This window comes from Prenolepis imparis, unplaced genomic scaffold (assembly GCF_030444845.1).
Source record: "Prenolepis imparis isolate NDT839.2.m4 unplaced genomic scaffold, iyPreImpa1.0 SCAF_12, whole genome shotgun sequence".
NCBI classification, from domain to species: Eukaryota; Metazoa; Arthropoda; class Insecta; order Hymenoptera; family Formicidae; genus Prenolepis; species Prenolepis imparis.
Genome location: NW_028141170.1, coordinates 5,652,283 through 5,676,889, shown reverse-complemented (window position 1 = coordinate 5,676,889; position 24,607 = coordinate 5,652,283). Strand labels below are relative to the sequence as shown.

The window sequence follows — 24,607 nt, the reverse complement described above, 5'->3', positions numbered from 1 at the left end:
AGATTTTTTCACAAAAAATATGATTTCGAAATCGAATAATAATTAATTATTTATAATCACTGCGATAATTTTAATAGTTTGAAATCTTGGAGATATAACAAAATTTAACAAATTTCGAAGTTTTAATAGGCGATTTTTTCTTAACAAAAATATTGAGACAATAATATCTAAGTTATAAACTGAAGAAATTTTAATGAATTAATAATCTCTACATTTTTGCAAATGTATATATAACTAAACATACATAAGAAACGATTTGGTTTTCACATTCTCAATGACGTCACAATCAATCGTAAAAAAAAACAATCGATGAAAAATTGATGATAGATTCTATTTATAACGACAGAACTTTTCCATTTCCAAGAGTAGGGGAGAAAATACTGATAGAGAAATACTGATAATAAATTCCACCCCCTCATCATTCCGTCGCATCTTTCTCTCGCAGCCACAGCCAAAAATGACTTGAATGACGGAAGAACGGTATAAGATGATGAGAGGAAGTGTGTGAAAGGAAATAGGTCCCAGAACGATACACTATCGCTACGGGTGGTCCTCTATATTGGGCCCGATAACGAGCTTGCATTCTCGAATCAAGTCCCGCATTGTCATCCGGCATTCATCGTGTATCATAATACGATACTTTGGCGAGTATTCATCGTCAATGTATCGCATTATTCTGCCTGTGTATTATTATCCTGCTGTGCAAATCCGCCGCGCGATCGTGATCCTGTCTCTTTCGTTTTATCCTTTCTTCCTACCTGCCTTCCTTTCCTTCCCTTCCCTTCTTTTTGCTTTCCACAACAACTTTCGCTCGAGTAAGAGAAAACACCTGGACTTGGTAACGTTCCTGGGATGAGAACAAGGTCAGCTTAGGGATAATCGACGCAATAGTCGAAGGAAGGGCGCATAAGCATTATTAAAAAAATATGCATATCTCAAATTGCTATTGAAATTCCATGCAGAATGCTTGGAGGCAACTAATTTATTAAAAATTAATGTGTTTAAAGTTACATTTTCATAAAAAAAGAAAAATAAAAAGTTTTAATACTATATAAAAATAATATTAAATAATATAAAACAAAATAATATATTTTATCGCAAATTATCTTTATATACTTGATAAATAAATTTTTTAGCCATCTCTAATTATATATTAGAAAGAGTGCAACATATTATTCTTAATTACAGAAATTTGATAATGATGACAAAATAATACATAGATTAAATATTTATAGAATTTTTAACATTTCTCTCTCTCTCTGATGAGCTATATTATATCTTTATAAAAATTATTGAATGTCTGAAAACGTATCCATATACATATAACATTTTAGTAGGTCATATTTTCTATTTAGTTCATTTGATTGTTGTATATATGTGTGTGTGTGTGTGACATGTGTTACACGTTTTGATATATGATAAAAATATTGCAGCGTAATTCGGAGCTTTCTTATTTACGGAGAAAGAGAGTTCCGTGCGAAAGTCGATCCATATCGAGATCGAAAAATTTTAGTAGCGTACAACGAAAAAAATACATCAGTCATTGAACAGTTATTTGTTATGTGTCAGATGATCGAGAATGCGTGATTCCATTGTGAAGAACCAATCGCGAATCAAGCTATGTGATTCCTTGCAAAGTGCTCGCGATTGATCGACACTCATGACACATTAAGAGCAATGAATGCGCAATTTTTTTTCAATCACCATATGGCAAGACTTTATAAAGACCGTCAGCCTGTCAGCTCCAGTTCCGTTGAACTATATTGTCCTACTTTATGAAACTGCTTTCGGGATGATTCTTGCAACTTTTTCAATTCTAAAGAAATAACACTATATATTATGTTATACAGAGTATTTCAGATCTATCAAGTTATATCTCTATCATTTTTTTTTTAGAGGGGCACAAAAATCAATCTTTTTTCAGTCGCAAGAGGGGATATGATAAATTAAGGAAAATTTATTAATTTCTTAAAGATTTTTATAATAAATATCTTTCTTTTATATATGTATATATACATACATCCCATAAATACATATATTCCTATATAAGTGGCATCTGTAAGTTTTCGCCCTATTATAAAGTTTTCAAAATGTAATTTCTTGCAGACGGCTATTTGTACGTTAATTTCATATTAATTGAAATATACCGAAATATAGCTCAAATCATACAGAGAAAAATGATATACATTAAGACTACCGATTGCCGCTTTTACCGCATATTGGCCGAAAAAAATACCGCATGCCGACTGCATGTGTACATGGTCTCGCACCGTTAATATTCCGTCAGTACACGTTAAAAATGACGTCGGCGGGATAAGCGTGGACGATAAGGTGACCCATAATTAGCTTCTTGATATTACCGTGGCGAGTGCCCTCCTACTCTCGAACGATTCACAAGGGGTCCGTCGCGCATTATGCACGCGTATGCACGCCCCCTCCCTTTGTGCCAAGGTGGTCAACCCGTGACATATATTACGGGGGGGGAACGCCACTCGTAGAATATTATGAATGTCTAATTTACTTTTAACCGCTGACCGTGTGGACCACCGTCGCCGCCCCCTATGACCAGGGGGGGCCCCCCGATCGGCCGGTAGCGAGTATAACGGAGTTCACGCTCTGTTAAATCGAAAGGGGTGCTACATGCCCCTCCGTGTTTTATCCGCCGGCCACGAAAGTGCAGCACGTGTTGTAGCTTTTCCGCGATGCTTTAATACGATATTATCGGTACAAATGCTTTGCCCTCGATACTATCTTCTTTGCAAAAGCACTGATGTGTAGCAACAATGTAAATTATTTTCTTTTTTTTTTTTTCTAAAATGAAACATTAATATTTATAGTTTGTGTTGTAATTATAATCAATTCAAATTCTGCCTTTTATACGTTTTATCAGAAATTGAAATAAATTTTGTTGTCCTCAAATTTTTCGTTGATTTTTACACAGAAACTGATAACGATGAGTTTCTCAACTATTTAACAATTCTCAAAAAAATTTTTCTCTAATTAATATAATTTCATTGAGTAATCTATGAACTTGTCGACAAGAAGCATGCGCGACGACAGGATACTTTACTGGGAAGGAGCGGGACGCGTAAAATTATCCTCGCTCTGTCATCTCGTGCGTGCGTGTGAAAGAAACGAGATGCTGGATGCTGGAAAGACGAAAGTCGAAACGGCGATTGCGCCTCTCTCCGGGCGAGACGTCGCTTTCTTCACCACTAATTGGCGGGAATGACGTATGAGCCTTATAATTGGTCAAACGAGGGGTGGACCGAAAGATGGAACGTTGTATCTCACCCTCCGCCGAGCACATTTTTCAGCTTTTCTCGCTTTTTCTTTCCGAGAAAAACGGTAGCAAACGGTGTTTTCGACTTCGTTATGGCTTTTACAAACTTCTGCTCACTTCGGGAAATTTATTTCAAGAATTTTCTACTACTTCTTGTTTTAAGAGAAGTGATAAAAGTGATAAAAGTTGCACGATAAAAAAATTGAATTAAACGAGAAATTAAATAAATTCAAAGAAATATTAAAATAATGTATTCTATGATTTAAGTTTAATATTTTATTTTAGTTATTTAATTTAGAGTGTCTGTCTTATTACTTTTAATTCTTCAATCCTTATTCATCTTTATATAAAAATGATAAGAGAAATAGAAACTCAATAATATCTTCTTGTTTTAAGAGAAGTGATAAAAGTGATAAAAGTTGCACGATAAAAAAATTGAATTAAACGAGAAATTAAATAAATTCAAAGAAATATTAAAATAATGTATTCTATGATTTAAGTTTAATATTTTATTTTAGTTATTTAATTTAGAGTGTCTGTCTTATTACTTTTAATTCTTCACTCCTTATTCATCTTTATATAAAAATGATAAGAGAAATAGAAACTCAATAATATCTTATTAATTTTTGAGGATTATCAAATTTAAATTGAAAAACATTGTTCTATCATATGAAAATTTTTGATTTTAATAAAATTAATAATGTTATAATTTTTATTAAAAAATACATCAAACAAATTAATAATCAGTCTAAATTCTTATTGTATTGTGCACTCCTTGTGTGAGCAGCGAAAAAAACAGTTACATCGTTTTTTTAAATTTATGTCTTGACATTATATATGTATAAACATTATCTTCGATTTTCTGGGATACAAAATGTACAATCGCAATAAGATCCCCACGGAAGTCCTGAATTCTTTAAGCGCTATAATTCGATGGCGTCACGGTGGCGAATAACCGCGTTTGCGGTCGACTTATTCTTGGAACCGGTGTTCGTTTTCGGTCATGAACGGAGAGATCCTTGCAGAATCCTTTCCCTTCCCCATCGTCAGATTTAGGGCGTCAGATTTAAATCGCTCTATTTATCCAAGCGATGGCAATACGAAAGCAATTCCTCCCGTCTTTCCTTATTTACAGTTTACGATCATTCGATCGTTTTATTGTTAGTCATTTAATGGAAATGCTTCGAATTTTTAAGAGAAGAACTTATCTTTAAGAGAAAAATGTGAAACTTTTAAACTCGGTAATTTATTTTTATATAGATCATAAATAATACCGAAGTTTTGTTAAACATTTAAAATTTATTCATGTACGTACTATTTTAAGAAAAAATTTTATTTCACATTTATTTTTTATGGGAAGAAAATATTTTATTTACCTCTTAGAAAAATAAATTGTGTTATAATTTTTACATATATATAATTGATAATTTTTTAATAGTAAATATTTTAAAGAAAAGAGAGAGAACATATTTTTTAAAAATTATAAGAAGTCTATTTTAATTTTAAATTAACTTTTGCAATTTAAATGTGCATAAATTTGATTTTCAAATTGCCTATTCTTTGCCATGAAAGTGCAACTGCAATTGCAACAACGAGTCGACCGTTAGTGACCTATCAAAATCATTGTCAGTACTCTCAGACCCCCCTTGTCCTTTTGATCTTTTTTAACGCGATGGCTTCACGGTGGCCGCACGATGGTCACCTCGACTTTCCACACCATGAATTCACCGTTCTTAGCCGAAATTTAAGGCGTCACGGTGCATTATGCATGGAAATTCCCCTCGCGAGCACGCAACGTAAGGCAAATTCGAAAAGAGACTCGCGACCATAAGTCACTCCTGAAACCTCTGTTGATTCGTAACGTTTCCTAACATCGCCATCATGTTTTATCGCGACAGATGAATTGTTGAGAGTCTTTATACAATTAATTTCAAAGTTTTTAATTAAGAAGTTTATTAAGATTTATTAAAATATTCAAGACTTGTTAAGCGGTGTAAAGATTCTCATCAAGAGTTAAAAAATCGCCTAGCATCGGATTTAGACGGTTCGACAAGAATAAGGGGCTGACCTGGCACAAACTAGGACGCAATGTGCACTCGATGCATTCGCCAACAGGCGCAACTGCAATAAAACGCGACAGACTTTACGCGTCGACTGACGGCACAAGGTGGTGACCGAAAGTCGACGACGGAGACGAGGTGATCAGCCAAAGGATATGGAAATGTTATGGAAAATAGCTTAAATGGCGTTTCCACGTGCTCCCGCACATGTGGAAACGATTCGAGCAGGCCCGCTGATCGTCGCGTCACGGTGGTCGAAAACCGCAGATGCGGTTTCACCCGACCCTTCCTCTCGCGTTACAGAACGTTGGACATTCACCAGGCCCCACGACAACGTGGCCCCGAGACCTCTCACGAACTAGAATTCGAATCGCTCTCGAAGTCGCGGTGATCGAAAAAACATCGAAAGTAGCCGGACACATTTGCTTCGCAAATCAAGTCCAAATTTCCCACGACAAAACGTGACGTGAAAAAAATGAATCTTATATGAAGCATCAAGGGATCCTTATATGTATATAAAGTATAATTATTCCAGAAAATTGAAAATTTCCAAAAATCCATTCTTCAAAAAAAAAATCAAAGAAATTGAAGATCGATCTGTTCTGTAGATGATCGATAGTAGAAATTTCTAGTACAAAAATTACTTTAAAAATTAAACTGTGTGTAAATTGAGTTTCGCGAGAAGGATAATAAAAAAACTTAAGTTTTACTTTTTTCACATTGAAAAAAAATGCGAGGAATTCGACTTTGCAGAGAGCGAATCCTATCAATTCTCCTCTTAATCCGTCTATTTCTCATGAATCTCCACGTTGCGACAGATTTATGTCTCCGTATGACCTGTTTATATCCTCCCGTGTCTCCGAATTCAGCGTTTGCGACTAAACGCCAAGATTTCTAGAAGATCTCGGGATCCCTTCGCGATCTCACGCGAAAGCTCTGTGTCGGCGGAGGAAAGACGAAGGAGAACTGCGGGAGAACAAAAGTACCGGACGACGACGGGGTGTCATCGCAGCGAGAAAACGCTCTTCAGGCTCGCCTAATAATTCTCGGCGGGCGACGCGCGACGTGTACGTGTCACGGCGTCGCGACGCGCCCGTCCGTCTCGTCGCGACTGAAACAACGCGAGAAAGCTCGCGGATTTATCTCTCTTTTTCGGGAAAACGACGAATAACTCCGAACGTCGTAAACGATTTTGCGCATTGAGAAATTCGCATACCGGTGATTTCAATGGAGACGAGAGTAATGCTATTGTAGTGTCACTGATCGCGTGAAGATATGCGCTCCTTTTCGCGAGTCTCATAAGAAGATATTAATATTTGGAATTCAATGAGGAAATAGAAAACATAGAAGATAGAAGTCAAATTAATTTGATATAAAAATATTTAAAATACTTAACTGAGGTCATACACGTAAATATATTGTTAATTCGTTATTTTATTGAAAAATATAGATTCTCATATCATATATAAAATCAAACAAAAATATAAAAATTGCTTTTAAGTACATTTAAATATAATTAATCGCAAACGATTTAATTTAAGCAATGTTTGCTTAAATATATAAAAATATTATATATAGATTTATTAGATATTATAGATTTACGCAGTAATATTTGTAGATGCAAATTTTAATTCGTCAAATCATCTATTAGAAAATATAGGAAATCATCTGATAGCTTTTGCAATATAAAACACTATTTTCAAATTATAAAAAAATTATTTTGTGAAAAATAGGCGCAACTTGGGATAATGCATCTTTGGCGCAAAATTACGAATTTTATTTTATTTATCGAAAGCAAATAAAATTTAAGTGGTGTAAAGTGTTCATAATTGATCGCGTGTCTCTTTGCGGTTTATTATCGCCGAAATAATTCAGGCTTTAAACGGCTTTCGAAAGTGCCCGACGGACGTTTTATTGTGGCGAATTAGCAAGAGTCCACAGAGAACTCGTAAAAGCCTCATATAAATAAAATCGCGCAGCGATATAATTATTGCATGTTTATCCATGCATGTCACCCGATGTCGTTTGTATCTCTCATAGGATGATTCCGAAATCATTCACGTTTTAAAGAGAATAAATTCGCAATCGTGTGAATTGTGCTTGATCATCATTATTCAAATGATTGATCGCCTAATTTTTCGTAATATATCAATAATAAATTTCTATTAAGTTGTTAAAAATGATATGCTCGTAATAAATATATACATTCCATTTTTGCTAAAGTTTAACTAAAAGAATTCTTCTAAAAAATAATCTTTGAAAAACTTGCGTTCTCATTTTTTATTTTTAATTATTAAATAATGACGTTATTTCATAGCATGTTACCCATTATATTTGACATTGAAAATACCGTCGCTGTTCTTCGTTCGTCCATTAATGTTGAGAGAAAGAGTACAACTTTGCGACATCCCTTATAGCGCGGTCAGCTGTCGACACTCTGTCGTCCGGCTTTTAACGCACTTTCGACCGTTTTGCTCCGTAAAATTACCATTACTACTCTTCTTGTTACTTTTTCTACGTTTTGACACCACGAAGAACAGCTCTGCGCGATTTTCCTGACGACATCGCATTCGCGCATTCTAATTTTATAATCAAACATATCAATTCATTTTCCCACGTAACTTAAAACTGTATTGTCATTTCTCCAGTTTATTTCCCATTTCTTCTTCATACAGCCGAAGTCGGCGAATTCTTCTGATTAATAATTGAGATGGATCGGTCGCTGAGAAAATAAACTATAAATTGAGATATATAAATATATGTATCTATTTATCTGTCAATATCTCTTTCATTTGAAAGTGTTTCGCCCGTAGAAAGAGAGGTTTCAAAACACTACAGCACTATAAAAGATCCTAAAAATATTTTTACTGTGTCATAAAGTTTCTCCCGCTGGCGCAATCTCACCTCAACTCGCGACTATACTTTCGAAAAGTCGTTTCGGAGTTGGCATGTTGGCATAAAGTATCTAGAAGAGGGAATAAAACTTCTCAGGACTCACGCTATTTGATATTCTATATTGATCTCGTATCGAGAACTAGATCAATCGACGTATAGTAAATAACGTTTGGGGTGCAACGACAGATTATGAGAGGGATCAGAAGCAACCTTTACCTAGCTCACGATCCAAGGATGGCTTTAAATTTTTTTCCGAAGAGTACACATTTTTTTGCGATTCTAGTACATATTTATATTGATCCGTTTCCGTAGTCACAACATTAATCACGCCTTTTCGTCTCGATTTTTCATAAAAGAATTATGAGCTTTTATTTATTTTGACCCATTAAATAAATAGTAGTAAAAAAGTGGGGTTTTTTGATGCGAGGAAAAAAACTATGTCGACCGAACTTTTCTTACCTGAACATCAGTTTTTCAATATGTGAACTGTAAATTCTAAATAGAGGAAAAAGCATTTATATAAATTGATCAAGCGTGAATATATTTTATATTGATCACACACAAATTTTAAACAACATTAAAGTGAGTCGAATAAAATTATGAATCGAAAGTCGAAAAATTGACAAAGAGATGTCTGATAATTAAAATTTTTTGATACTTTAACTCTGCTCTAAAAAAAATTAAAAATACAAAGCGAAACGATATTATAATCTCTTTCAATAATATTTTTGCGCAAACATTTTCATTAATATTTAATTATTTACTAAAGACAAATCAATCTTTTAAAATAAGATTTATTTTTTAATTAAGACGATATAAATTGAAGGCAGAAGCTATCATTAAAAATCGGGAAAAACGGATAATAAGATCCTCTGCTCAGCGTTTATTCCTTCTGGATCATTTTGAATGACCCGACGTTATATATTGAACATTGTGAAGGGTACACGACACCCTTGTGTAACAAGATACCAACCGCCAGAGGAGAAGAAGATGAAGAAGATCTGTGTTCTGGGTTTATAAAAATTGCTGTTGGAACCATGTCCTTGAAAACGGAAACCGTCACGGAAACGCCGGCGCCTATACGTCATCGCTAACGCGTAATTTTTCATTAAAACGTTAACGATGGACACGGGGGATGCGCACCCTACGTGATTTACTCGTTTCTCCATTACATCGTTCTACCAAACTTTCGTGACTGTTAATTAAATTTCTGTTGAATGACAATCAATTTATTGAAATCGACTTACCAAGCGTAATCTTTTTTCTTTTATAAATCATTTTTATCCTAAATTATACCTTTAGATCATTAGATGATTTGATTTTCAGCATCTCATTAAAGTAACGTTCTTTGTCATCATTTTTGCAATTTTTCCTCAAAAAAAAAAATGTTCTGTACTCTACATTCAACCGCCATGCAAACCTGCGGAAAACATGTTGCATTAGAGTGACTTCGACAAAAATAAATCGATTGCCTCATCGCGCTCTCGGATGCATCGCCGTCGCGGCGCATTTTAATAAAAGCGCGTGCACATACGTCCTTCCGCCTCTAGAACTCCTAGTTTGCGTAGTGAGAGAAACCATTTAGAAACCAATGAGCTTCTAATGAAGGTGGAGCTTGCGACGAAAATCTCCACCTACTCTTAAAACGCTCTATTTCCCTCTGCTTGCCCGCGAGGAGCGACAGCACGAACCGGGAGAAGATTAAAGAGAACGCAAGACGAGAGATGAGGGAGTGAGAGGGACAGAGATGCAGAAGCAGATGAGGACCTTTAAGTACGTCTTAACTCGGCCAAGTCAGTTGGCATCTCGCCGCTCCGAGCAAAATAATGCCTTCGTTTTCGAGCGCGATCCCGCGATCAACCATCTCTATCAGCGATGCCTAGTAACGTTCTTGTGACTCTAACAAAAAAAAATTATGGACTTTGAAGTTACATTTTACCTAAGCTTAACACAAACCAGACTGTGTCAACGTGTATAAATTTTTTAAGTCTCCAAGTGAATGGAGAGCTTTTGCCAAGTTTAGTTTATGAAATAAAAATTAGACGGCAAAAGTTGAACAAGAGGGTGAACGAATAAAAGTGTTTGAAGATATCAGGTATATCAGAAAATTTTACGCTAAAAGTTAGAAGACATAAGACGTGTCTAACAAACTTAATCGATAAAAACTGCTAGAATATGATAATTGATTAACCGTCAATCTAAAAATTTAACTATTTCAAAGATCTAATCTCTCGTGTTCCTTCGTGATAATAAAAACGGAATTGTGTCCCTAAACGTAGATTTCTTTATATATTTCCATAATTATATATCTTAATTAAATATTGAACATTAATATAAACTACATAGAATGTAATACCATCATTAGTTAAAAATTAATATGCGGTCATCGATGATCAAAACTGAGGTGATTGAATCATGACTGTTGTCGCGCGATAAAATGCCAATTGGCGGATGCCGCAATTTAAGAGTTAATAAGCTTAATCGACACTTGATAAAAAAAAATTGTCTCAGTTATTGATGGGCTAACATAAAATAAGTCATAAGATTTTAAGAAATCAATTATTTAACAGAAAAATTTAATTGTACATATACATTTTATTTATATATATTTATATACATATAATTATTCGCATGTACTGTTTAATTAACATTAAAAATATGTAGAATTAAATTTAATTATCTGATCAATAATAGTAAAAAATAAAAAGATAAAAGACACAATTGCAAAAAAATTATCGAAGAAAACTTAATGAAGATTGAAGAGAAACTCTCTATATATATTTATGTAATTCATAATTAAACGATCTCGCTCGATCAGAAAAATCGCTATTTTAATTATTATTCGCGCTCTGAAAAAATTTAAGATGCAAGTCCGACGGGGAGACCGGAAGCACATGACAAATCTTAATTTAATTGGAATGCGTGTGCGGATCTTGGCAATCAATTGCGCTCATAAATATCGAAATTAACATATTTTTGGCAGCGGAAATATTCGTTACAGATGAATTTTATCGGTCGTGTATGATGAATCGAAAATTAGTAGATGGACGTGTATTAATATATGCATGTGAAATTGCCGCGATTTAATGTGATAAAAGTGTGCAGCTATTATTTAAAAATAATTAACCAGGAGATAATTCAATCCAAATTATCGCTGTTGCAGTTGAAATTTTGACAAAAATAATTTTAGAAATTACATAAATTTTCACGATTACAGTCTTTTCTTTTAAAATTAATTTCTTTAAAAAATCTAACAAATATTTCTTATAAAAAATAAGTGTACACGTATATAAAAGTGTAACTTATAATAAGATAAAAATTCGATTTTTTTTTAAATGTATAATTTATTAATACTTGTAAGGTATTTTTGCAAAAAATATTTTATAAAGTAAATAAGTGTTATTATTTTGATATTTAATATCTCTTCCATTTCTAATAATTATTCTACAATAGTTAAATTATAGAGCGCATTCTTGAATTACATTTATTTATTTCCATTTATTAAGCAACTTTAGAAGAGAAAGAGAGAGACATATTTTCTCATATATCTTCTATTATATTTTTGAATCGCGTGAAAGGTGCTTAAACTGCCAAGAATATATTTCATCGTGGAAACGGCATTAAATTATATAGCTTATCAATAGCACTTGCATTAGTATACTATAGAGTTCTATCTGTTAAATTTTGAGAGACAGATAAAGAGAATTATCACAGTTTGTACAGTTAGATATGCGGGCAAAGTATGAACGAGTTTCAGTCTACGAACACATTTTGCGACCGCTGGCACGTGGCCCTAATTGCACCGTCATGCTCGAGCTCGGAAATGCTTTAATTAACATTGCCCGAGACAAATTACGCATAAACGAGCACTGGTTGCACCAGTATCTCTCCCGCGCTGCCGTAAATAATTGTCTTTTAATGATCGCATCTGTTGAATCGATGAAACGTTTTTATATGCGATCTTTTATGAAATGATTCAATAGATCAGTTTATATAATAGCCTAAACAACTTTTTTAAATTTTAATTAATCTCTTGCGATTGAAAAAAATATGTTTATATTAATTAGATGTGTGTGATTAGATTTAATTAGATAATTCGATTTAGAATTAGATAATTAGATTAAAATTTTTTTATTATTAGATTTATGTGTAAAAGTTTTAATTTTTTAATGAGTTTAATGAGTTGGAGGGGTTTATAATGAGTTTGGCAGTAAACCATTATCAATTATCATTATTATACTTAATCTGCCTTGATCAAAATATATGAATAGATTTAGGTTGTAACGTTGCATTTCTATTTAGCGCCGCACTTAGCTAAATGCAGACATCCAATTCGGAATTTTAATCGATACGAAAATTGCGTTCAGGGTCAACGTGAAATAAATAGAATAGCCAGATATAAATGTGTAACGAGAGTATAAATGACAAGCCAATTTACTCAAAAAATGTCACAATGAAACATAAGCATAATTCATAATTTCGATATCACGTTTTAAGGACAAAAAAGGAAAGAACAGAAAATTATACTAAATCAATGCAATTGACTTTTTTAATGCAATATAATAATTATATTATTACAGATTATAATAAATTAAAGACTTATTATGTGCATATATATAACAATTAATTATATTAAATTATAATAGCCAGATGATACGCTTGTAGAAAGACAGTTTAAAAAATTTAGTGAGTCTTAGAAATATATATACGTCAGTAAATAATAACTTTATTAGAAATTAATCGATAATATAATCATAATTTGTTCTCTTTTTATTCACAGAAATGTATAATGAATAAATAGACACTGAGTTTAGAAAAATATCGCGATATTTTTTGCTCGATAAGATCTTTAACGTTAGATCGGTCGATTAATTTAATTATTATACATCCCATTGAAAATTAATTTGTCTTTGTAGAATAGGTATAAATATTAAACTTTATCTGTCTATACATATGGATAATCGTATCGCGTCTCTCACAATATTTACATCGTAAATCTGCTATTTGACTTATAATATAGTTTAAAATAGAACGATACAAACGTCCGTGTTGCACGACGTATGTTTCGGCTTCATCTCGCACACATTCTCATCGGCATTCGCGCAAATTGGCTCGTCCTCTCAGACTTCTCATATTTTGAATTTCTCTACTACAATTCCGAGCCTCGCTAATATTAAGTTTCTGGCTGATATTTTGAGATCGTGGCTGAATAATCATGTCACGTGAAATTAAACCGCGAGTCTAGTCGCGACTTCGTTTCTCAGACTGCATCGCGTTTTGACCAGAGTGCAAAGTATCTTCATTATTAATATTTGAGAGAAGAAAGAACAATTGATATAATCAATAATAAGAGATTTAATTTTATATTATTATATATATGTAAGAATCTAAATATTGTACAGTTATGTTTGCATATCAATATGTTACGAAGTTATCCCTTCTTTCGCAGGTGAGACTTTATCTCGCGAATCAAGATGATACTCGCGTGTTGACGCAGCTGACGATATAAATAGACAGAGGAGGATGTTAAAAAATTAAGAGTCCATTGCAAAAAAAAGCAGAGGTGGCAATGAAATCGTATTGATTATCATGTCGATGTGAGGGAAAGTGTGAGAAAAAAGGAAACATGTTGGACGCGATGGATGCGGAGCAAAGCGCGAACAACGGAGTGATAGTGTCCCAACTCGCGAGTTCGCATACTCCGCAGGACTTCACGGTCTCACGTTTGCTATCCACGTCTACGCAATCCTTGGGTAAGACCTCGATAATATTATTATGTCATTATAAAATGGTATATATTATTTAAACACTTAGAACATAAGCTAAAGTGAAGAACAGTCCCGAAAAAAATTAAAGATTGCTGTCACATTCATTTTTTGTGTTTAGTTCTTCAATTTTTTTATTTTTGTTATTTTTTAATTTAATATTATGTATAAATATTCAAATAATTTTTTTTTAAAATAACGTAACGAGAAAGATTTGTGTAAGCAATAAAAATTGTGTAAGTTTTCAAAGGTTAATTATTAAGATTAATTAATTATTTTATTATATGTTCTTATTATAATTATCTGATTATTTTTTATTAATTCATTCATTTTAATAATGAAGCTTAAAGGATTCTCTAATGAAAAGTTATTGAAAAAATTTTTTCAAAGACTTGCAAAAAAATCTCTTCATTCGCTTGCAAGTAAAAAGTCGCAAGCCTCTTATTTTCCATCGCTAATTATTATTCGAAAATTCATGCCCAACACTATCGCTGAGAACAAATCAATTTAAATTATTGAAAGAGAATCTGATAGTGGAAACCTCCCAAAACATTTCATGTTACATATAAGAGATACTTTTAACGATAGTTTCTTTTATAATCTTTGATTAATAATATAATATGCATTAAGATAAATGACAAAAAAGTTGTTCTCCATTTTTTTATATATCACTATTACTTTATAATTAAAAAATTTTATTATAACGTATACATTATACAATTTACATTTGCATGGAAAATTGCATGATATACTAGTATGAGAACATACAGTATCTATAGCGGATGATTTCATCTCGCGCCAGTACACGGTTTAATCCGCGATTCATGACGTATACTTGATTTCATCAAAATCACGCATTTCCAGTCATGCTGCTCGCATTATACCGCTTTGATGAATGCTCAAGTATAGTGGAGCCATTCAAAGAATGGCCGACTGTAGCTGGTCCGCGTATGTTTTTTTTTTTCTCTTTTTTTTCGGTATAGACCGCCTGCGAGATCTTCGAGACCCGCGCTGGATTTCGACGTGGGGCAGATCGTCAGGAAAGTAATTTCGCATTCTTCTCGCGGAGCACGTTTTTGCACGCGAAAAGTAATTCTTAATTAAAAAAAATTGACGTTTGTTCCGCAAAATAACATTTCTATGTCAAAACTAATTTTTTTATCCAAAAAATTATAATTGAAGAAGAAACCTTTACTTTATAGTAAAAAAATAAGCTGAGTCAACTAAAGAAAAAAATTTTACAGTGATTACGAAATCAGCTGTCATTGATCATTGTTATATAGTTATTATTTGCGTTTTGCGCAGATTGCAGCGAAACTTCCTCCACTGCTGGAAACAGAAGACCCAGGAGGAGCAGGACGACCTTCTCGGCGCAACAGTTGGCCGCGTTGGAGAGGGTGTTTGAGAAGACGCATTATCCGGACGCCTTCGTTCGCGAGGAACTGGCGACCAGGGTGTCTCTATCGGAGGCTAGAGTGCAGGTAATTTTATGTAATTTTTTTAAAAATATTATTTTTAGATATTGAAATTAGAGTAAAAGAAAATTAATGTTTTATTTTAGAAACTTATTTATAACTAGCATAAGTTCCACAAAAATCTAGAAATCTCATATATATGTATGAAGAGTCTTTCTGGAAACATGTTTAGAAAAATTATTGATTTTTTCTTTGTCTATTTTTTATTTTATTTTTAGCATACTCATGCTAAAGTTTAGAAATTATTCAAACAGATCGAAACCGACTTATCCGAATCTATTCTAATATTCGTAATTCCGAAATGTATAAATGCTCGTTATTTAAACTGATCTTCTTTAGATTATAATTTTATTTTATGAACAAAATAAAAGTGTTCTCGAATAAATTATATAAGAGATATATCTGATGCGTTGCTTCTTCACGTGCAATTTATGCCATGCAATTTACTTGCCAGTTTTAAGAATCTAAAGTTATAATTAGAAGTGAGAGGAGATTGATATATATCGCTACTAGTCTTGAGCAATATATAATGGGATTAAAAACCGGAAATAAACAGAATAATAAACAGAAATAGAGGGTCAAATTAAAATACATCGAGAGAGATGCGTCTTCTCATCATTCTCGATGACGTTCCACTCTGCACAAGGATATGACGAAACGTGGCAAAACGATAAACCGTCTTGAAACACACACCAACCAGCCAGCCAACCGATTCACCCAGAGCAAGCGGATTGCTTTGAAGCCATCTTATTCCACTCGGTAACCGAGAAGATTAGCCATCCGAGAAAGTATCACGACGCGCACATGTGTTCTTGTACCAAACGCAGCGTCGTCAGTAAAATACAAGGGAAGAGAAGGCTGAAGAGGAGGAGGTGGAAGGTGGCGGTTGCGGACAGCTAGGCAGAAAATCGGAGGAGACAGGTTGTCAGGGCAAAAAGAGAGGCAGGCAGAAAGAAAGAGAGAGAGAGAGAGAGAGAGAGAGAGAGAGAGAGAGAGAGAGAGAGAGAGAGAGAGAGAGAGAGAGAGAGAGAGAGAGAGAAAAGCTATGCGATTAGCCGACGCGCATCTCCAGCATCTGCGAGATCCCCGACACGTGTGTATCGAGCACGTGTGCGCATCATCGTCGCCGTCGCCGTCGTCGTCCGTGCCGTTCTTACACGCGTCTGTCTATCTGTCCGTACGTCTCTGCGGCATCGGTACGCCTGCCAGGAGCCGTCACGCTGTCCCGTCTACGGTCGGCGCGTCACGTCCTCTTCCGTTCCCCGCTGCTCTACTGTCCTCATCTCTCTCTCTCTTTCGGATATGTAGAGACGTGTAGATTTTTAAAGTAACGCGAGAACACACGAACAGCATTGATCGCCGGAGATTTTTCACTGAAAAAGATGTATCATATAGGAAGCGTGTCCTTTGAATCGAATTTATTTATCTTGATTTAGAGCGATGTCAGATGAGGAGCATTTCATATACTTGGATGGCGTCTCAGATTCGTATAGATTTTTCGTTTAAATTCCTAAAAGGCGGCACGGTCCTTTGAATCGGATTTATTTGTTATATAATCTGGTCTTCAGTTCGTAGAATTCAATTTGAGAGGTCGAGAGAAACTCGATACAGGAAGCACACGGTGTGTGAGAGAGAAGCTGAAATAGTAGAAATATACGTACACGTTAAAATTAAGAGAATACGCGGCTTTTAAATATTCTAGACAACGAGATATAAAAAGCACTTCGTCACACATATCCGATAATTTTTATAATTTAAAAAATAAATTATTCGCGTCGCATAAATATCTTAATCTCTTTTGCAGAAATATAATATGCAATATCCTAGATATAAAAAACTAATTTTTATTTTTCCATCGATTCTATTGTTCCATCAACATCTATTGTTCTGGCTGGAAACAAAGAGACATGATCATTCTATCTATATGCTGTTTCATCACAGTCTCTGTTTCTATCAATCGCAGAATCAGCTACAAAAATCAACAACAACAAAATCGATAGCAATAAGAGTATCAAGAATTTTTTTCTCTTCTGCGTAGGTGTGGTTCCAGAACAGGCGGGCAAAGTTCCGGCGAAACGAGCGGAGCTCGGCGATGAGCCGCGGCGTCTCCGCGGGCAGAGAGATGGAGACCGCGTTACCTCTGCGTCCCATCAGAGTGTCGCATCCCACGCAGCACAATGCGGAGAACAATACGTCGGAATCGTCGCAGAATACGTCGCAGATCACCCAGGTAACGGCCCAGTATTCTTACGGCGATTATTGGAGAACAGCGCCGCAGCATTATGCGGCGATGCAGACCGCCAGCTGTCACAGCTTCGCCGCGAACGGCGGCCTGGCGAACGTGAGTCTGCCGCCGTACCACCATCACCATCACCATCATCATCATCAGGCCGACATCCACCACGGGTCCTTCGACGGGCCCACCGTGAACGCCCTGAGACTGCGAGCGCATCCCTACGGCTCGACGTATCCGGCGATGCACGCGAGTATGTGACATCGTTCGCAGGAATCGAATCCGCGGAATGTGCTGGATGTTGAGATGTCGAAATCAACCAAAGATAAAATTTGACTGTCCAAAATAAATTTAAGATCGCAACCTGAGATGAGTTGGGGGAATCCAAGGATGCTAACGTCTCGGGCATCCAGGGTTTTGATGATAATGCAAAGGTGATAATGCAAAATATTCTGCAGATTATCGCTGTAAAAACGTTCAACGTTGATCGTATGCCTTAACCAATGATAATCATTAGGTAATGATTAGATTAAATTTTAAACTGTAAGTTCTGAACACACACAGGGTAACGAATAAATAAGTCATCTTCTTTTTTTTCCCGTTGATAGAATAGCAATGCTAAGTTACGAGAAAGTATATTATTATCACAATTAAACGTAAGTACAGTAGAACATTATTCTACAAAATTACGGCCTTATTATAGATATGTAGACGGTATAGACAAACACTGTCGCGTGCAATAAAAAGATTGAGATCGGAGAACGTTTTTTCAGGTATGTTTTCTCATATATAATATATAATAAAAAAAGTACAACACCGTACAGATATATGTAACAAATACATGTATATATGTACACATATCGAAATATATTGGCACAGGATTAGAATACAGTCAACCGGCGTACATATTGGTCCGCGTCTGTTTCAATCTTAAAATCCATTATTTTCAACTCTCAGCAAGTATACGAATTTTTTAAACGGGATCGTGAAAACTTTGCTTTTTATAATTAAAAATAAAACATAACTAAATGTAAACTATTAAAACACATAAAAAGAGAGAGTAATATATGATTAAAATTATTTATAAATTTTTTAATTCTCATGATTTTTCTTTATAGAATAATTTAAATTTAATTAATTTAATTTAATTTAAATTTAGATTCTAAAGCCTAACAACATTTATAGTACTCTTGCTGAAGATTAAATATTATCAATATCTATTTCGACCATCTATCTTGTGGACCATATAACGTCATAATTTAATAAAAACCACTCAAAAAACGTCGAAAAGATATCTATAAAGCGTTAAAAAAATTATGACGTTTATTAGGCGCCTATTCGATATCTTCACGACATTTTTTGGCGATTTGTATTGCCATAATAAGTACTTATAAATACTTAAGAACTTGAAAATCTTTGGAACGTTTTGAATCGAGTATTCAAGTAGACCAAGATCGATTATTGAGTGTCTCTCCAGCATTTTTACTTTATATAATTCTCATACTATACCGTTACTTGCACGTTCTGCACAATATTGCTCCAGTCGAGCTTGGAGGGTACCAAATAGAAAGCCGGCGCGATCTTGCTACCGCAGGGACACTGGCTGCCGGAGATCCAGCTGTACGAGCCGAGCTTTGTGTTGCATTTAGGACAATTCAATTTGCCTTCGACGGTATGCGTGATGTCGGGCATCCAAGCCAGAGGTTCCACGAAATAGATCTTGTCGCAAAGCTCGACTCGCGCCGGCTCTTCTTTCTTCAACACTGGTTTATCACAGTTCTCGACGTCCTTCGGATTTTTAACGCTGATGTGTCGCCAGATCTGTTTCTCGTGCGGTGCGTGGGGCAGAATATTACTAGCGCTTGCCACGATGCGGCGACATTTCTTGCATCGATAAACCGTCGGTTCAGGACGTACAGTTGTCAACGCGGGATCTGGTTTCACCAAATCGAGGCAGCTCTGAGGAAGAATGCGAGCCTTGCGCACCTTGTCGGCGGCGATTTGTAAGCGATACATCTTGAATTGCACATTGGTGCTGTCCACGCCGTAGCCCATGTCCTCGTAAAGTCTCAGCTGTGCCGTAAAGCCGGGATTCGGCCCGACGAATCGTCGTTTCAACTTCACCACCTGGAAGGCGTCCGCGAAGCTCAGCTCGCGCTTCTTCATTATGTATGCGATCACCATGGTAGCGGATCGCGACACGCCAAAGTAACAGTGCACCAGCACCCTGCCATTGGACTCGAGGGCGCGGTCGATGAACTCGTAGGAGTCTTCAAAATGCGTTAAGAGATCCTCTCTTGGCATATCGGTCACCTGAATATATTTGACGGCTAAATTGGGGAGACGTTCCTGGATCTTCCTTGGCAATGGACAGGAATCTATTGTCAGTATATGAGTCATTTCGACTTCCTTCAGCCAGTCCACGTCTGTCGCAGCTGTAAGATTACCCAGAAAAAAGCCTGGCTCGATCTCATCGAAGCTGCACGAACCAGCATCAAAATCTTCTCTTGTCAACTTTGTCGCATCGTTTTGCGCCATTCTCAGCACTCTGTAATTGTAAGTAAAGCTATAGCATCTAAATCTAATTTTATAATTCAAATCATATGTCTATTCCCTCTCCTTTTTTGTAATAATATATACTGTAAAGTTAAAGAATTACAAAATTTAATTTACAGCTTGCGTTAAACAGGAGAAGACAATAAACATCACAATAATTGACTGTCAGTGAGGGATGCAATGTAAACAAGGCACAAATGAATAAATCAAACTTGCTTTGACAAAGAAAGGGTTATCCTTGTCAACATAAACGTAAGAGGAGATATACATTAAAGGCCATCGAATCTACTTTGGGGAGACATGCCTTTTTATATAGAAAAAAATTGCATCGTTGATTTATTATACTATCACTATTAACACTGTAATATATCATTCTTATCGAAACAAAAAATAACAATCTTTAGAACTGCACATTCTACACACATTCAATATGTTGTTCAGGCCGGATTTTTCGCGCATGTGCATGTTCGACGAACGTGATATCAATAAAGCATCTAGGACAAGGACAGCGATAGTTCTCCTAAAATTATAAACATACAAGAAGGGAGCACTAATTATATAAAAACACCAACATCAAAGAACCATGTATTGCAAATCAATCTGATATATCATTATAAAATTAAAATAATTTCATGTCTAATAAATTTAATTTAAATAAATCTTAGTTTAAAAGAAACTTGAAGGAAGATTCCGCATAATTTTTTAATTTGAAAAATTACGTACGTTTGGCCTTCTTTGATAGTTTTTTATCTATGCCTTGGAGGATGACGTCACATCAGCTCTCCTCGCCTTTCCCTTCGCTGTCGACGTGCTGTGCATGCGGAAAAAGTTAGGTTAGGTTAGGCGTATGAGCAGCTGGGGCACGTTACGGTGTGCAGGGATAAGTGTCATCGACAAGCGATGTCGAGCAAAACCAGGAGCAACAAACAACGACACAACCAGGAGGACAAGAACGACGACGACCTGATCGAAAATGGGGCGACCGACGAGGTCGCGAAGAAGATCGCGGATGTCGAGCTCAACGAGGACACGCCGAGCAAGAAGCTTACGCACAAGGAGAAGAAGAAGCTGAAGAAGCAGCAGGAGTACGAACGGACGATGGAGATGCTGACGAAGGCTGGCGGCCAGGGTCATAGTGAACTGGAGTCCAACTTTACAGTCTCGCAGAGCCAGACGCAGCAACGTGGTGGTCAGCAGCTGGATCACGCGGTCGACATCAAGGTGGAGAATTTCAGCATAGCTGCTAAGGGCAAAGAGCTCTTCACCAATGCCAGTCTTCTCATAGCGCAGGGCAGACGTTACGGCCTGGTGGGACCTAACGGGTACCTTTCATTGTGTTTAAAATATTATAATATTATATTATAAAAAAAATAGTACTTGTTCTTCTTATAGAAAATGTATCACGTTTGGCATTCGATTTTATTACAGACATGGCAAAACTACTTTGCTCCGCCATATAGCCAATAGAGCCTTTAATATTCCAAGCACCATAGATGTTCTATATTGTGAGCAAGAAGTTGTAGCAGACAATACTCCTGCTGTGGAGGTAGTCCTGAAAGCTGATACTAAATGCACAGAACTTCAGGCAGAGTGCAAAAAGTTGGAGGAATTGACAGAGCAAGGGGATACTACTGTGCAAAGCAGATTGCAGGAGGTCACTATCATATTTTTCATTCAATCTTGAATGTTAGAAAATAATCATAAAATTTACAAAATAGTAATTTCTCTTTATATATACATATATATAATATAAATGATATTTTCAGGTTTACGAAGAATTGAAGGCCATTGGTGCCGATTCAGCAGAACCACGTGCCAGACGAATCCTCGCTGGTTTAGGATTCAATCGTGCGATGCAAAATCGTGCGACAAAGAACTTCTCTGGTGGCTGGCGAATGCGCGTTTCGCTCGCAAGAGCACTTTTTCTGGAACCCACATTATTGTTGCTAGACGAACCTACGAATCACTTGGATTTGAACGCGGTAATCTGGCTGGATAATTATCTGCAAGGCTGGAAAAAAACCCTGCTTGTTGTATCACACGATCAGAGCTTTTTGGACAATGTGTGCACAGACGTGATACACCTGGACCAGCAAAAGTTATTCTATTACAAGGGAAATTATAGCATGTTTAAAAAGATGTACGTACAGAAGAGAAAAGAGATGATAAAAGCATATGAAAAGCAAGAGAAGCGATTGAAGGATCTTAAGGCATCCGGTCAGAGCAAGAAGCAAGCTGAAAAGAAACAGAAGGAAGCTCTCACCAGGAAGCAAGAGAAAAACAGAACAAAAATGCAGAAGCAGGAGGAGGAAACCGGACCTACGGAATTGTTGCAGAAACCAAGGGAATATATAGTAAAATTCAGTTTTCCAGATCCGCCACCACTTCAACCTCCAATTCTTGGTCTTCAAAGTACGTAACTAGCTCTTCTATATTTATAATTATCAAATTATGTTTGTAATAAATTAACAAGAAAGAGTTTGTGCACGCACGAAAGAGAAAGAAAGAAATAGATCAAACATTATATAAAAATTCAAATTTAATTATTGAAATATTAATTTTATCTTTCGCAGATGTAACTTTTGCATACGAAGGACAGAAACCGCTATTCATCGACGCAGATTTCGGCATAGATTTAAGTTCTCGGGTAGCTATAGTGGGTCCCAACGGTGTAGGCAAGTCTACCTTCTTGAAATTACTAATGGGCGACATAATATCTCGGAAGGGAGAAATCACAAAGAATCATCGACTGGTAAGTGTAAAAACATACAAGTTAAATTATAAATCATTCTCCTCAATCTTTATTTGACAAACTCCACTTTTTAATGCGAAGCAAGGAGATGATGATTTTCCTTAATATTTTCACATCTCGATATTTTTATCACGCATTATTTTAGATTAGTTTTCTCTTTGCAGAGGATAGGAAGGTTTGACCAGCATTCTGGTGAGCACCTGACCGCAGAGGAGACTCCAGCGGATTACTTGATGCGATTGTTTGATCTTCCGTATGAAAAAGCGCGCAAACAGCTAGGTACTTTCGGCCTTAGCTCTCACGCACACACGATCAAGATGAAAGATCTATCAGGCGGCCAAAAAGCACGCGTCGCGATGGCTGAGCTCTGTTTAAACGCGCCAGACGTACTGATCTTAGACGAACCGACCAACAACCTTGACATAGAATCCATTGACGCACTGGCCGACGCTATAAACGAATATAAAGGTGGCGTCATCATCGTCTCGCATGACGAACGACTAATTCGAGATACGGAATGCTGCCTGTATGTGATCGAGAACCAGCAGATCAATGCTACGGACGGCGACTTCGACGATTACAGGAAAGAATTGCTCGAGAGCCTGGGAGAAGTTATCAATAATCCCAGTATAGCCGCAAACGCTGCTGTTCTACAATAATCGTCAGCCAATTAGTAAGATATATTTTGTTGGTTAATGATGCAAAAACGATCGCTAGATCGCGACCGAAGCCTTCATAAGGACATCTGTCCATCCTAAAACCGCTAGAAACGAATTTTGTATTATAAATATACTGATCATGTGAATTTCAAATTAAATTGTTGAAAACATGAAGCTTGTGTCGGCTGATTGTTTTCATTTATCTCATTTTATGTTGATCAATTAACGATAATTGATATTGACATAATGCTTAATTATATTTTCTTGTTATCTAGCACACATGAGGGGGGAGAGGATTTTAAATTTAAAAGTTTTAAAAGTGTAAAAGTTTAATTTTGAAATGAATTAATATTACAGAAAAATTATTATTCCAACAAAGATTTCGAAAACTAATCGTCAAAATTATTTGTAGAGAGCAAAAAGATACATCAACTAATATAGATGCAAAACATTTTATTTAAGAAATATAATTTATATGTTTTTAAGAAAGAAATATATATTAGAGATATAACATGAAAAAATACAATTTAAAAAGAATAGGAAACAAATTGTTTTATTAAATTGGAAAGCATATTTTAGAATATTTAAAAAATGCTTTTATTTTTTTCATGTCAATATCAAATTAATCGTCGATGTATTATAAAATATTACAGTAAAAGATAATATTTTTCATTTAAAATATTGGCTAGAGCATAGATATATATGTGTGAATAAGTTTAACATCGAACATATTTTTTATGAATGACTGAAAAATAGTCTTTATAAATGCTTTGATTGGTGGACAAATTAGAAGTCTACACTTCGCTAGCCAATCAGGATGCAGAACCTTCGCTTCGATTGGTCGATGCTTCTAGCTCGTGTGGACTGCATATTAGGTGAAGATGAGATCTCAGAAGCTGTGTTCTCTTTCTATATCTATGCTCTGCATG

General features: G+C 35.6%; 2 protein-coding genes across 4 annotated transcripts; one reads left to right on the top strand and one right to left on the bottom strand.

Moving 5' to 3' along the window:
• The first annotated feature begins 13,807 nt into the window (after nt 1-13,807).
• LOC145943951 (ATP-binding cassette sub-family F member 1) lies at nt 13,808-23,848 on the top strand. Its single transcript, XM_083051871.1, is given in 11 exon segments — nt 13,808-13,991; nt 15,309-15,484; nt 17,517-17,968; nt 18,415-18,425; nt 19,762-19,973; nt 20,127-20,267; nt 21,111-21,589; nt 21,696-21,921; nt 22,034-22,679; nt 22,841-23,019; nt 23,184-23,848. Coding segments are annotated over 11 exon segments (3,201 nt in total). The 3' UTR covers nt 23,679-23,848.
• Mkp-4 (dual specificity protein phosphatase MPK-4) lies at nt 18,337-20,760 on the bottom strand. Of its 3 annotated transcripts, none has more exons than XM_083051422.1 (2): nt 20,691-20,760; nt 18,337-20,259 (listed from the first exon to the last, which is right to left on the bottom strand). In XM_083051422.1, the coding sequence occupies exon 2, from the start codon at nt 20,247-20,249 to the stop codon at nt 19,215-19,217; it is 1,035 nt and encodes a 344-aa protein (XP_082907548.1). In that variant the 5' UTR covers nt 20,250-20,259; nt 20,691-20,760; the 3' UTR covers nt 18,337-19,214. The 3 variants fall into 3 exon arrangements, with proteins under 3 accessions (XP_082907548.1, XP_082907546.1, XP_082907547.1); XM_083051420.1 differs by having other exon boundaries at nt 20,484-20,744; XM_083051421.1 differs by having other exon boundaries at nt 20,572-20,744.
• Nucleotides 23,849-24,607: the final 759 nt, after the last annotated feature.

What these genes read in the sequence shown, in the direction of transcription:
- Mkp-4 (XM_083051420.1), bottom strand. Translation starts at nt 20,515, where the DNA reads ATGTTGACAAGGATAACCCTTTCTTTGTCAAA. An exon ending in ATAACCCTTTCTTTGTCAAA is followed by an intron (nt 20,260 to 20,483) that starts GCAAGTTTGATT and finishes TTACAATTACAG; the next exon opens with AGTGCTGAGAATGGCGCAAA.